The sequence below is a fragment of the Cherax quadricarinatus genome, chromosome 48 (assembly GCF_038502225.1).
Source record: "Cherax quadricarinatus isolate ZL_2023a chromosome 48, ASM3850222v1, whole genome shotgun sequence".
NCBI lineage: Eukaryota > Metazoa > Arthropoda > Malacostraca > Decapoda > Parastacidae > Cherax > Cherax quadricarinatus.
The window spans coordinates 19,609,004-19,623,930 of NC_091339.1; the positions used below are offsets into that span (position 1 = coordinate 19,609,004).

The 14,927-nt window shown below is 38.4% G+C and overlaps 1 protein-coding gene across 1 annotated transcript in view; it reads right to left on the reverse strand.

Moving 5' to 3' along the window:
• LOC138854063 (zinc transporter ZIP10-like) overlaps positions 1 to 10,783 on the reverse strand; it is a 210,054-nt gene extending 199,271 nt beyond the window's left edge. Inside the window, exon 1 of the mRNA XM_070094801.1 lies at positions 10,225 to 10,783. Within this exon, the coding sequence (XP_069950902.1) occupies positions 10,225 to 10,264 (40 nt within the window). The 5' untranslated portion in view covers positions 10,265 to 10,783. The remainder of the gene's footprint in view (positions 1 to 10,224) is intronic.
• Positions 10,784 to 14,927: the final 4,144 nt, after the last annotated feature.

Sequence of the window (14,927 nt, forward strand, 5' to 3'; positions counted from 1 at the left end):
CAAACGAGTTCTTGCTAACTGACCGGTTTTACCTATTCGGCACTACACACACACACACACACACACACACACACACACACACACACACACACACACACACACACACACACACATATATATATATATATATATATATATATATATATATATATATATATGTGTGTGTGTGTGTGTGTGTGTGTGTGTGTATATATAGATAGATATGAGATAACTAGCAAAAACAAGGAAAGAAAACAGTATTACTACTTATGGATTCTTCAGCAGAAGATGCCATGTGATATGGTTCTTTGCCTTTGTCAATAGCAGTTTCCTATCATTTTTTTTTTTTTAACAAACCGGCCGTCTCCCACCGAGGTAGGGTGGGAGACGGCCGGTGTGTTTTGCCCAATCGTGTGGTCTTCCTGGAGGGTGTTCCGGGTGTCAACGCACCCGCGGCCCAGTCAGTGACCAGGCCTCCCCGTGGTCATCACAATTCAAATATATATTATTTTTCTTGACTACCGCATCGGCTGTTTCACACCAAGGTAGGGCGACACTGTGTGGCGAAACGTTTCCTCAATAAAGATACCCGAGTGTTGCACATGTGTCTAATTTATCATCCGGTACATATCTCTAATGAAACAGGGAAGGAAGTACGGCCACAGTTTCATGGCATCCCAAAAATTTATAAAACATTGAACTTGCTCAGCAATACATGTTCGTTAACTTGGGTTCCGAGATCCTCGACTCGTGAAAGTCCCCTCAAAGGAGGCCCCTTGATGCCGAAGAGGGGCTCTTGATCCAAGAAATTGACCTTTACCCCTCATTCCTTGGATCGATCCCAATTACCTTCAATAACCCCAAGGACTTTGTGACCTCTTATGGGTTTAGCACTCCCCCATGAATGAAATCTTACTGATCATAGATTAAGTGCGCATGCCAATTCTCAAGAGGCAAAAAACTCATGAGGGAAATTAAGGATCCCAGAGCAGCTACCAAGTTTTTATTCGGGTACAGGTACACATAAATACAGTTACATAAATTATCATACATAGCAGCATATGTGTAGATTACCTAAGATAACCCAAAAAAGGCAAAGTGACTTATCTCAGTGTTGTAGTGCAGAGGGTAATGCCTGTTGTATCTGTAATACACGCTGAAGTACTGATCTCTAAAATTTAAACTTTAGTAATAATAATAATAATAATAATAATAATAATAATAATAATAATAATAATAATAATATAAACACTAATCCTTGTGGCACATAACAAAGTATCATTCAAAATAATAATAAAATGAAGAGTTGCTTCATGCTCAAAATATGTCTGATCATTTTGTTCTCTAAAATGTTTTCATCTATCCACAAGATTTAGTTCGTTGCCCCTAAACTTCAGCTCAACAGTTCCGTTTTCTCACACTGAGAGTGGACGAAAACGAGAGAAAAAGAGGCGGTGATGAGAGAAAGCGGGAAGCCGCGGAGGAGGGGTCGCCCTACTGTGAGCGGCGGGTGTGCTCCATGTTCACCAAGCCGTGGGTTTTCATATTTTCCCCTCGATATTACCGTTTTGATGAAGTACTTTGCTCCTCCTGATGGTTATTTATAAATCTATTGAGTTCTACATTACCTCCTTAGCGGTTACACTAAGACAGGTAATAATGAATGAAGTTAAATACAGTGTTAAACTTAGTAAGGTGTCCATCAGAGTAAAGGGTAAACAAAACGGCATTCGTGTCTAAAAATTATTTTTAATCAGAAGACCATTATGGGGAGGACCAAGCCAGTTGGGCGTAACATGCGCTCTTATTGCAGTATATGAATGAAGTCTCTCAACCGTAAAAGTATAAATCTATAAACGAAAATTATATGATAAAAATTAAGTCCCACCCAAATCGCCAAGAATATTTAACAAGAACAGCTTATATAATGTCCTTAGTCATAGTGATTGCTTTTAATCTCTCACGGTACTCTTGACTTTTCAAGTTATAAATATAAAAGAAGGTAAATTGAGCTTGGTAAAGACCAAAACCCAGGGGCAGGAAAAAAAAAATTCTGACTGGCAGGCCACATCACCAGCTTTTATCGATGTTATATAAATGTTTAATAATGTCGACCACACCATAGTTAAGAGGTGAAGCGAGACAAATACCCAGAGGTTACCCAATGAACATAACTAAATTTGCATTGGAGAAGGCCACAGTAAAAGGGCGAAACAGAATAATTAATCTTTACTTTAGGCCACTGATAAAGTGCTGGCACACAGTATGACAGACTACATATGAACTAAATAACACAGTAAGAAAACGAGCTCAAATAAAAGCAGATACTTACAGTAGCCTAGTGGTAGACAGCAGGTAAAGTAACCTATACCCCCCTCCTGGGTTAGAAGTAAACAAAGAAGCCATGGGGGGGGGGGGGAAGAGATAATTCCCAGTCAACTAGGCAGGCACCTGAAGGTACGAGCGCTGGAGCACAGGTAAGTAAATTTATTCAGATATACACAAATACAGTTACATAGATTATCATACATAGCAGCATATGTGTAAAGAACCTAGGATAACCCAAAAAAGTCAGACAAAGTGACTTATTTCCATTGGGGTCCTTTTACCTTATTATTATAATATAAAGGTTATAATATCTTATTATTCTATAATGGAGATAATATCTTATTATCATATTAAAAAGACTATCTACTACACGAGGGTCATTAAGACTATCTACAATACGAGGGTCATTACTAGGAATAAGGTAAAATTACGTGTGTTAGCTACAAAAATAAAAAATCATTCCCCTCCCTTTCTGTAGCTACATTCATCAGACACCTTTTGAGACTCATCTTGAATTGGTTCATGCTATGACTTTAAGCCTGGCTGCTGACTGTGGGCACTAAAAAATTGTGTTCTCTCCCCCTAGTTCTATGACTGCTTTGGTTCCCAACCTTGACAAAATTGGCAGCAAGATATTCTGGACACTGTTTATGAGCAATTTTATAAACATGATTTAGCTTCAGTTGTTTTACTGTCTTCAACATTCAGCATATCCAACTGCTGTAATTCATCCTGGCCTACATGATCTCTTGGACCCAGGTCCAGGATGAACCTTACTATTTTGTTCTGGGTGATTTGCAGTCTATCTTTCAGTTTTTTTGTCAAGGCAGAGTACCATGAAGAGCAAGCGTAATCCATATGACACTGTATAAGGGCTAGACATAGGATCCTGCGAGCCTCAGTAGGTAGACACTGTGTTTGTCTATAGAGGAATTTCAGTCTGGTATTCGCTTTCTTTACTACACTGTTCCCTATCAATTCTCCTGACATGCATGGGTCAAAGGGGATTCCCAGATATTTTACTGAGGAAACCGAAGTGATGGGCTCCCCATTACACTAGACATTAAAATTATTTACCCTTCTCAGTTTATGTTTCGTGCCAAAGAGAATGGCTTCAGTTTTCCAGAGGTGTAATGACAGTTTGTTGTCTACTAATCATTTGCTGCAGGACTCCAGTTCCAGTGTTAATACATTAGTTATATCTTGTGGGTCTTTACCTGACACTAACAGACTAACTGTCATCTGCATACAGTAGGAGTTTGCACTTGACACTGATAGGCATGTCGTTATCATAGCATAGGAATAATAAGGGACCCAGAATACCACCTTGGGGAACTCCACATGCTATCGGCAGGGGTTCTGATTCCATTTTGTTGATTTTGACAATTTGTCTCCTGTTGCTAAGGTAGGACTTAAACCAGTCTACAGACCCTATACCGATAGCTTGAAGTTTCTTACATAATATATTGTGGTTGACAGTATCGAAGGCCTTTTGCAGGTCTAAGGTTACCATACCTATGAGGTTCCCCACTGACATTTCAGTTCTCAAGTAATCCATCAGATTAATTAGGGAGGTGTCGGTTGAGTAAGATCTTCTAAAGCCTGATATTATACTGAGTATACTAACAGGCCTATAGTTGCTTACATCAGACCTACTATTGTTCTTGAAGAGAGGAGTAACTCTAGCCTCCTTGAACCCCCTCCAGTACGGTATTAGTGGTGATGGACAAATTTATTACGTGAGCAATTGGGACTGACAATTCAGAAGCACCATCTTTTAGTAACTTGGACAGGACGTTATCGGGGCCAGTGCTCTTTGTTGGGTTTAACTTTCTTAGTACTTTTTGAATAGTCATGAGATACACTTAATAGTTGACAACTGTTTGGGGTTACCCCTTTATTGGTATAGTATGTTTGAAACTTATCTGAGTGTGTGTTAAAGGTATTTGATGAAGCTGGTAGCTTACTTACTAGTGTTGATGCGACAGATGTGTAGTAGGAATTAAAACAATTTGCCACCTTAGATGTTTCGTGGCATACCTCGTTATCGACAGTGAGTACTATGTTAGATCTGTCTACTGGTTTATGGCTATACCCCTGCTGTTTTAGTTGCTGTCAGAGCTTTCTGGGGTTATGCTTATATTCTTCAATTTTTGAGCAATAGTGCGTTGCCTTTGCTCCTTTTATAAGTCTCTGTACTCTGTTTCTTACCTTTGGAATTCATTTAGTACTGCAATATCCTGTCTGCTTGATTTAAATCTTTTTAGCAACTGATCTCTGAATTTAATATTATCTAATATCTCAGTAGTCATCCAAGGTTCAGTTCTCCGTTTAATCCTGACCTCTTTAACTGGTGCAATATTATCAAGGATGGCAGTGAACATTGTTTTGAATTTTTCCCAGGCATCATTTACGTCCGTGCAACTTGTTATCTCTGTCCAGTCACAACTGTGTAGCCTATTTACCTGTGTTTCTTTACCTCATTTTTATTGTCCTGTGTAGGCCTATCTTATCCCTAGTGATTTTCCTGGCGCAGTAAATGATGAATTGATCACTAAGACCTGTCGTAATGACGCTGACTGACTAATGTTCTCAGAGAGGTTACAAAGTATGTGGTCAATTAGGGTGGCTGAGAACTGTGTGATCCGGGTTGGTGTATTAATTAGTTGAGTATAACTATTTAAGCCTAGAATTTGCTTATGCCTTTTGTATACCCCGTTATTTTGTTGCTGAAAGCAGATATTGAAGTCTCCCAGTATTACTGTCTCGCAATTGTTTTCAAGTCCGGACAAGACTCTGGAAAAGTCTTCTAAGAACTGGTCATGGGTGGGAGGGCGGTAACTAGTTCCTACTAAGGTGGGTTTGGTCTTGGGAAGCAGCACTTCAAACCATAGAATCTCCAGTTTATTGTTATTTAAGTCAGGTCTTGGGTTGTAAGCTAAGTCATTTCTTATGTAGGCACATAACCCACTACCCTTTCTGTAACCTTCTATTTTGACCTCGTCGTCAGTCACCGTATCATCCAACAAGGATTCAGAGATGGATATAACTGCCGCCCTAGTTCTGTTAGCTAGAATCCTAATCTCTGCCAATCTTGGAAGAAGTGATCTTGCGTTGACATGAATAAAATGAAGGCCTGTTTTCATAAAACAGGTGGTGCTGATATGCACTCACCCTGGGATTAGCAGACGGGGGTGTGAGGGGGAACCGAAGAAATGTATCTGTATTGAAATCGGGTCTCTTTGGTTATACTTGTTGTATAATCCTACGGGTTTAGTGCTCCCCATGATTATAATAATTATATAATTTGGTTATACTAAGTGCATCAAGCATTGCTAGGTCTTAGTGCTATGATTGTACAGCACATGCTCCTCATTAGGACAATCAAATGAAAATTATTTTTTTCTTAAATTGGAGACACTAGTCTCATAAATTCCTAGACACAGTAGTGGTCGGATATGGCCGGCGGACCATATTTTTCCCACCCCTGCCCTAACAACCTTATACCTGTCAACATTCTCCTACCACGAGCGATAAACGTTCAGATTTGAGCGTTTCCTATTCTTTTTCTCGGCCTCGTTACCACACGCATCGTGGCCATTGTTTTAATTTGCTCACCTATGGTTAAATATGTTTTCATATTTATGCGGTGGTCTGTGACTCTAGTAGCTCACATCCGAAATATTCGAGTTCGATCCCGGCACAGGTATAAACGCTGGGTACCTGCTGATCAGTAAGCGATTACCTGGGTGTTAGGAAATTGTTGTTTATCACATCCTGGGGAAGAGGATCAAAGGACATCAATTGAAATATGCCAGAACGAGTGGCTTTCTTGGATTATCCTACGTTACTAACTTTCCGGGTTAACACTGAATTAAAAAATCTTCCATCTAGATTAACCTAGCATAAAATGAAATATGATTTCGAAATGAAAATGTGAAGAAATTGACGTTGAATACATCGGAAAAACTAAGAATAGGCTGCATTATTATTTTACCACGAATGATATGCATGTTGATATGAACGTTTCCTGGAGTTGCGCAGCCACTGACTACGCTACCAGACATATCGCGGCCGTTTTTCTTATGTGAAGTTAAGAATACATTTTTGTTTATGTAACTCTACTTAAAATAAGGAAAGGGATATTCGTTTGCTTACAGGGAGCGCTAAAAACTTGATGTTGGGAATCGTGTATGAAAATTCATGTAGTGAAATGAGGCTGATACCCCTGTGGATCCAACTGTTATTATGCGGAGTCACGCCCTCCCTGGCTCCTTCCTGGGCACGCCATAGATGCAACCACAGCGGAGAATTATCACAATCATATGCATTTCGTGATTAAGTTGAAACCGACACTAATGGATACTAAACACTGACAGTAATTACAAACAATGAGAAACTCAAGAAAAACATCGAGATGAGATGAAATATGTTCTCATTTGTCAGTTTTATTAATACAGTTACAAGACTAGCTTGCAACCGCTGAAATAAATACTATTTCATCTACTACTATTCTTAATAGCTAGAGGGGGGGAGGAGGAGGAGTCCTCAACCCATCCCTTTTCACACACATATCTGCCCATCTTATTTTTGAAGTTACCCAAGGTACTAGCTTCGATCACCACTTGGCATCTACAACTTTTCATAACCAGTGCTTTCCCATAACCTTTCTAAATCTGAATTTATCCAACTTAAATACATTGTTCCGTTTTTTTTTTTTTTTTGGGGGGGGGTAGATATCCTCGGCACCATATTTTCTTTATTTATACCCGTCTTCCACATGTATACTTCAAGCATACCTCCCCATCATTAATCTTCGTGAGAAAAATTCCTTATACAGTAGATTAATTTTGTTATCCTTCTCTATAAGTTTTCTAATGCATTTATATTCATTCAGTAGTATGTAGACCAAAACTACACTGCATAATCTAAATGATGCCTTTCCAAAGGAATAACTTTTGGACGCCTGTTGATTACCCTAATATTTAATGTTAGTCTTATTATGGACACTTAGGCACGTCTGTCTTGGCTTAAGATTTCTGCTTGCCATAACTCCTAAGTCCTTTTCCTATTTTGCATGATCAGGTTGTGTTTTTTATAAATTATAGGATTGTTTTCATTCAGGTGAACTGGGACTTTGACCTTTTCCACAATGAACTGCATTTGCCACTTTTCCGACCAACATAAATCATTCTGACATTCATTGGCATCTTCCTCTGAATGTATTTGTCAGCCTATTTTTTGTGTTGTCTTTGAATTTATTCATGTTACTTTTTATTCCCTCATCCAAGTCATTAATGCAGCTTATGAACAAGGAGCCCAACGCAGATACTTGTGGACAGGCCTGGAGTTCTTGTAATTGTAACTGAAACTGAATGTAATTAATTACAATATCTTAGTAACTGTAATTTTAATATAACTTTTAGATTAAAAAGTAAATGTAATTGTAAATGACTGTTGCCAAACTTATGCCCGCTTAAATTACATCATAAAACTGGGCCACTATAATTTACTGTAACAAATATTATTCACATTTTTCCATGGAATTTTTGTGTATTGTTCACGTACTTACATTTAAATACAAAATATGAAGTAAAATGTTTACTTATTATTACGAACATATAACACAATGATTTCAACACTAGTAAAATTTTAAGTAATTGAAGAAAATAATACAAAATATCAAGTAATTATAATTTATTAGTTTCCTGATCAAATATTTGTAATTGTAATTGAAAATCTGGAAAGGTAATTGACATTGTTATTGACTTTAAATTATTCAATTACTCCAAGCCTTCTTGTAGTCTCAATTGTGACTGGTTCTCATTCTAATTTCATCCTGCTTATGAAAACTTATTGATGCCTGTCAGCCATGCATCGATCCACGAAATAAATTTGCCTCCAATGCCATGTGCTGCCACTTTTTTTTAAGTCTTGTGTGGAAATGATCAAAAGCATTGTTGAAATTAATTAAAGTAGACATCACATTCTTCACCAAGGTCTACTCGGATTACGTTCTTCAAGATATGTTCCAATTATATCTGCTACTACTGATTCAAAGAATTGGGAATTAATTTGATGGTAGGGATTTATCACTCGTTTTGTAGATAGGAATCACACTAGCCAACTTTCATGTAGCATGCAAGATACCCATTTTCATTCTTGAAGACACCTTAAAAACTGTTCATCGGGACCAAGAAACATTTTACTTTTATCAGTTTACTACTTGTTTAATAACTGCCTCTAGTCACTACAATATTATATGAATTATTTTTCCTCACGATCACTAAAATCATCAATAATTGAGATTTCCTTTGCGTCCTCTTGTAAGGATCAAGAGGAAATAACCGTTAAACTATCCCGACTTAGTTTTAGGTTGGCCCAATATTCCTTAATTGTCCCATACCTATAGAAGCGTTTCGGATTTGTCTTGGATTCTCTTGAAACTTTAATTTCATAGTCTTGTTCATCTTTTCTTAACTAGAGTCAGTGGTTGCTGAATCATTGATGACAACAAACACGTGTCAGGACACTTTGTTTCCTAAAGAGCAAAAGACCACCACAAGGCAATAACGATGCTAATGATGTACTTCAAAGAAAAATAGTTTTATATGACAAGATAACACCAACACAAACAATAATAAATATTAACCTTGTCAACAAAGCTAGTAAGAACTTGAATAAAACACAAAAATATCAGTACGACAAACATGTTATGTAGATTACCATAGTGTAACAGAAAATGAGGCCCATGAATATGTCTCACACACAGAGTCCAAGAGGCCATCAACAATGTGACCTTAAGCAGTAGAGGCGCTAGGACCTGATACTCGACCCCTCACAGCGCAAATAGACGAGTACACGAGTTTAACAATACATGACCAGCATGGAACGACCTCCTCAAACATGTAATAAAACTCAAGAAGAACTAGAGTTACCACCAGTATTATTCCTGAGATTACATACCAGATATAAGGGAGGACTTCAGGCTGTAGGCGGTGAACATGTAGAATCGCTTCCGCGTAATCACTCTGGTAACTCAAAGATAACTAACTCTTTTTATTCCCTTGAATTTACTAGTTAAAGGCAATTATCCTAACTCAGCTCATTTTAAAGCCAAGTCTTATCTAAGAATGCTACAACTACAAGTAATGTGTGCTACAACTACGGGAAATTTGGTTAGTCTGTTAGTTTTAGAAGCTTACCGATTGTACTAGTCACATGCATATTTACATCACCGGACAGGAATATTTTTATTCTAAAACAAGCATTTTAAAAATAAAATCACTGTATATACCAAGGGATATACACCTCACAATGTATAACATCTGTGGACTGCCGGCAATTCATGGTAAAAAATGACAAATTTTGTAATATAGAAAACACTGAAACCCACAAACCTGCCGGTCAAACAAATCGGGTTTGTGAGAACAAATTAAATGTTTAAGATGAAATATAAAAACAATGTTTCCCCTCAAACTCATAAATGAGCAGGCACCCCCCCCCCCCACACAGCTGTGGATCGACCCCTGCAATCACAAATAGGTGAGCACACACAGACACACACAGGAGCTGTGACTCGACCCCTGCAATCACAAATTGGCGAATACACACACAGGAGCTGTGAATCGACCCCTGTAATTACATATAGGCGAGTACACACAGACAAACCACGCACATACAAACAGGAGCTTTGACTCGACCCCTGCAATCACAAATAGCCGAGTACAAACACACACACACAAACATGCGCGCACACACACATTACCAACATGCAATGTTTTGTTTGTGTATCTATACAGTATATTAATATACACAGCTGTGTACTCTGAAAGAACTCAGGTGGAGTGTGAGGTGGAGACAACATGTCTACTCAAGGTTTGAAACAGTGTTTTACTTCATTTTCAATGTACTCACGTTTTAAAGCCCGGGGTTTGGCCTGCTTCCTTCTGGACATGTCGAGGGTTGATGGAAGCACTGAATACTCTCTCTAGTCATGCCAGGTCAATACATAGAGGAATGCCATTCTTATCTTACTCTCCACCGCCTTCCTATGACATTGTCATGCCAGTACAGGCCTATAGGACAATAACATTAGAACGTTTTCGTGAATTAAATTAGAAAATTCGATAAATAATATTTGTCACATTTGATTATTTGTTAATTTTCACTAAACACATTCACGTTATATCACCCTGTATTGTTTAACGTTTCTGTCACAATTTTTTTGGAAACACAAGCGAGTTTTTGCACACGCAATGTATTCCTAACAAACGAGAGAGAACACCAGCAGCATCACATTACTGGATGGTACTGTGAGTATTACGAGTCACATCACTGAATGTACGAGTGTATGTATCACAACAAGTGGGTGGTTACAATGTATCCACAGGAGCGAGTGTGTTGTGGGTGGCGGGAGAGCGAGCGACGTGATGCTAACAACTTGGATGCAGCAGCGACACTGGCTAGAGGGCGCCTCAGTGCCTACCTAAATCCCCTTGCACTCTGCCGGTGTCAAATCGAAACTCGCAAACCCCAGGAAAGTGGGGGATTTATTTTGGAGTTTGGAGTTGAGCGCCCGTTTGGTCTTGCTGGAAGTCTGAAATTTCCTTAAGTCTCCCCTGGGACAAGGCGCCCGACGTAATTTGTATTCGCGACTGTCAATGGGCAACATCAAAAATTTTATGAATAATGCAAACTTTCCACATAACACCCCGTTCATGTACAGAAATGTTGTCACTAGTATGAGTTGAGGATCAGACATTTTACGCTCATTACATTATCTACTAATGATTGTAATAACACTAGAACTATATAATATATAAGTCTTATAGATTAGCATAGCCACAAAATGTGGAGTGGCCAATTAAAAATTGTAATTAGATATACAATAAGGCTACAAGGGAGTCCCTGCACACCTTAACGAGAAATAAACAAACGGTTATCAAGAGCTTGTTGGCTGCCTTAATTAATTGCTGGTAATTGGGAATATTCTTTTCAAATTAAAATCTTTTTTTTTTGTTTTGTTTTTGATTGACTCACTGCGTTTGTTTATCATCTTTGCAGTTCAAGAACTTAATTAGTAGCTTCTCTCTCCTATGTGCTGGTTATTTATGTATTGTTCCAATCACAGTATTGTGCCTTTAGTAGTAACAAATTAAAAAAATTATCACAGTGCAAACTTTTTTTTTTTGTTTACCCCAGTCATGCACAATTTCAGATTATTGTTACAATCTGGGGGGGGGGGAAGCAGCACTAAACCTATAGGAAAATTGAAGATATTCAGGCTTGATACAAGGAACTGGAGCATTGGCCCAATTCCTTAGATCAAGAGCCCCTCACCAACATCAAGGAACTTTCTTTGAGGGGTACAATTTCTGAGACATAAGAACCAATTTAAAAAAAAAAAAAAAACAAGCCTGGTGACATTTTTACCATATACTGTTTCCCTGTGTACTACCCCTGTCACCCTTTGTACTGACCCTATCTCACCCCAGGTCACCTGCCACCCTTTGTACTGACCCTGTTTCACCCCAGGTCACCTGTCTGTGAACTTGGAAGGTGTGAATGATGAACTTTTAGCGGGATGCCGGGCAGCGCAAGGCTACATAAAAGAAGAAGACTGGAGGTGGTGTTGGAGGGGTCACCGCCCCCACTGCGTCCACCGCCTAACCCACCACCAAATAATTGACACCTGCTGTAGCCGTCTATAAAACACTTCCCTTGACTGACACTGCCACGAAAACACAACACTACTATCATTAAATCCCAAGCCAAATAAATACTGGAAACGAACTTTGAATTATGAACTTGTACATGAAGTCCTGACTTGCAAAACGTAGTTTTATTAAAATAAGTAAATTTAAATAAATGACTGTGATGTGTCTGGCAACGAGGTAGTCAAAATATCTAAGAAACGTTAAGATCTGTACGATAATGTCTCATCATGTCAGAATGGTCGTGCATTGCACTCTCATATTTTAGCAAAACCGAATCTAATTTTGGGGATAAAATAAAAATCTTCTATAATAGTAATTTGTTACATATACAACAGAGATAATTTAAGAGGATACTAATTATTGTCACTGTGAAAGTAAAGAGCTCTTGATCTAAGGAATTTCAGTCTCTATATACGTTAACTGGTCACAAACCGGGTCGCCGGGGAGTTGATCCTTGATATATATATATATATATATATATATATATATATATATATATATATATATATATATATATATATATATATATATATATATATACATATATATATATATAGATATATACATATATATATACATATATATATACATATATATATATATATACATATATATATATATATATATATATATATATATATATACATATATATATATATATATATATATATATATATATATATATATATATATATATATATATATATATATATATATATATATATATATATATATATATATATATATATATATATATATATATATATATATATATATATATATATATATATATATATAGGATGGGGTCCACCTCTGGTGTAAATTGTGGGACCCATAGCCTCGGAGAAGTGGATAAAAAGGCTTCAAGGAAAAATATTTGGATTTCTTCCTGAAGCCGTTTGAATATTCCACTTCCCCTACCACCCCATCTTTTGATATATATTTTTTTTTACTAATAGGAATATTTTATTACATAATATGGTACAGAAGATTTAAGAGATACATTGTTGATATAAAGGTGGCATATACGGTACATGTTGTTACGTGTGTATCACCGATTATAAGGCGAAAATCTCATCCAGCTCCTCAGAGCTGGGGCGTGTGCCCAAAATACAGCAGGCATTACCCCTTTGAACAGCCGCACTGAGCCGCTGGAACAGAAAACTAGCTGCCCTGGGATCCCTAATTACCCCGATGAGTCTTTTTCCCAGCTCCTTAAGGAATTTAGATGCACTCTTTCCCCATGAGCCAAGGGTCTCTGAGCCTATGGGAACAAACATATAATGATGGGCAAGTTCTCCATATTTTCTAGACTTTTGGGACTCCCTGAAGCTGGCAGCTGCCCCTCCTTCCTCCCTGGTGTATTGGAGATAGGTATCAGCCAAGGTAGATGCACATGTATAGTCCCACACCACCTGCTTCCCATCTGTCCAGGCTTGAAGGGCGATACCATCTGGACGCTTCTGGCTGCCATCAGATCTGCATAGTTGGGGTGGCTCCCTTACTGCTGGGCATCCAGCTGTTGTGAGGCTCCTCTTGATAATGTTATTAACCTCCTCATGTCTTGCAATCTTTCCCTCGGATTTACGGCACACAAGACCATGGTACCCGAATCGGTCTGCTGCTTCACTGCCACAAATACACCTGTGTTCGGCGAGAATAGGGGCGGCAAGTCGAAGGGCAACACGGATGCGGATGGTCTGTGGGTCGAGACGTGTGCCAAGGCTGGAGTTGGGAACAGCCAACAGAAAGTCCCCAGCATGAGGGGCTCTCACTGCCAGGAGGCGGGCTCTATCCTTCCCTGACACACTCTGAAGCATTGTTGAGGCAATATTTTCCACTATTGGACCATCCCAGTGCGATTGTTTGTAGTTGTTGGGGGGAGCAGGTCTGGCTTCAGAGCCCGTTAGATTATCCCAGATCATTGCTCCGTCAATGAATTTTTGGTCCTGGACTCCAATCTTGTCCCTAAGATGTTCAGGGAGAATCGCTGCTACAAGCTCTCTGGATGCAATACACGAGGACAGAAAAGCAGGTAACGCAATCTGTGATGACTTGCGGACACCAATGCCTCCTAGTCTGACTGGAAGTGTAGCTTGGTTCCACTGCCCGTCTTCTAGAGTAAGGTTAACTACTTTCGTAAAAATCTGCCTCAGAATACTGTCATATTCGTGCAGTATAGGGTTATCATATGAAGGTGCACATCTTAGGAAATATGTCAACCTGGGCAGACTCAAGCACTTTGTGAGAAGGTACAAGGCATCGTGGGTGTCCAGATTGCCTATTCGTTGTTCCATTCTCCTTAACTCTTCCAATTTCTTCCTGAGAATTGTGTCAATGGCATTGCTTCCCAGAGGTGCTCCTAGCAAGACACTATTTGTGGGGGCAATGACTGCTGCTCCTGGTAGTTTTGATCTCACTGCATTTATCACTTGTTGACTGACTGAGATGATTTCACATTTGGATGGATTCAGGATGAGACCCATTTCCTGTCCCCGTGTCATTACCTGTGTAAGGTCATGTAGGAGGGACTCTTTTGTACCTGCTAGTGTGCCATCATCTAGGAACCAGATGTTTAGCTCGCTGGTCAGTCTGACTGTGATTTCCCTAACTGCTATACAGAAGAGAAATGGTGCAAGAGGATCTCCTTGTTGGACACCCTCCGATGATGTAATTTCATGCTCTCCAAAGAGAAGCATTGATTCCTTGCTATATATATATATATATATAATATATATATATATATATATAATATATATATATATAATATATATATATATATATATATATATATATATATATGTCGTGCCGAATATGTAAAACTGGTCAATTGGCAAGAACTCATTTAAAATTAAGTCCTTTCTAAAAATTTCTCTTATACGTTTAAAGATATATTTTTTT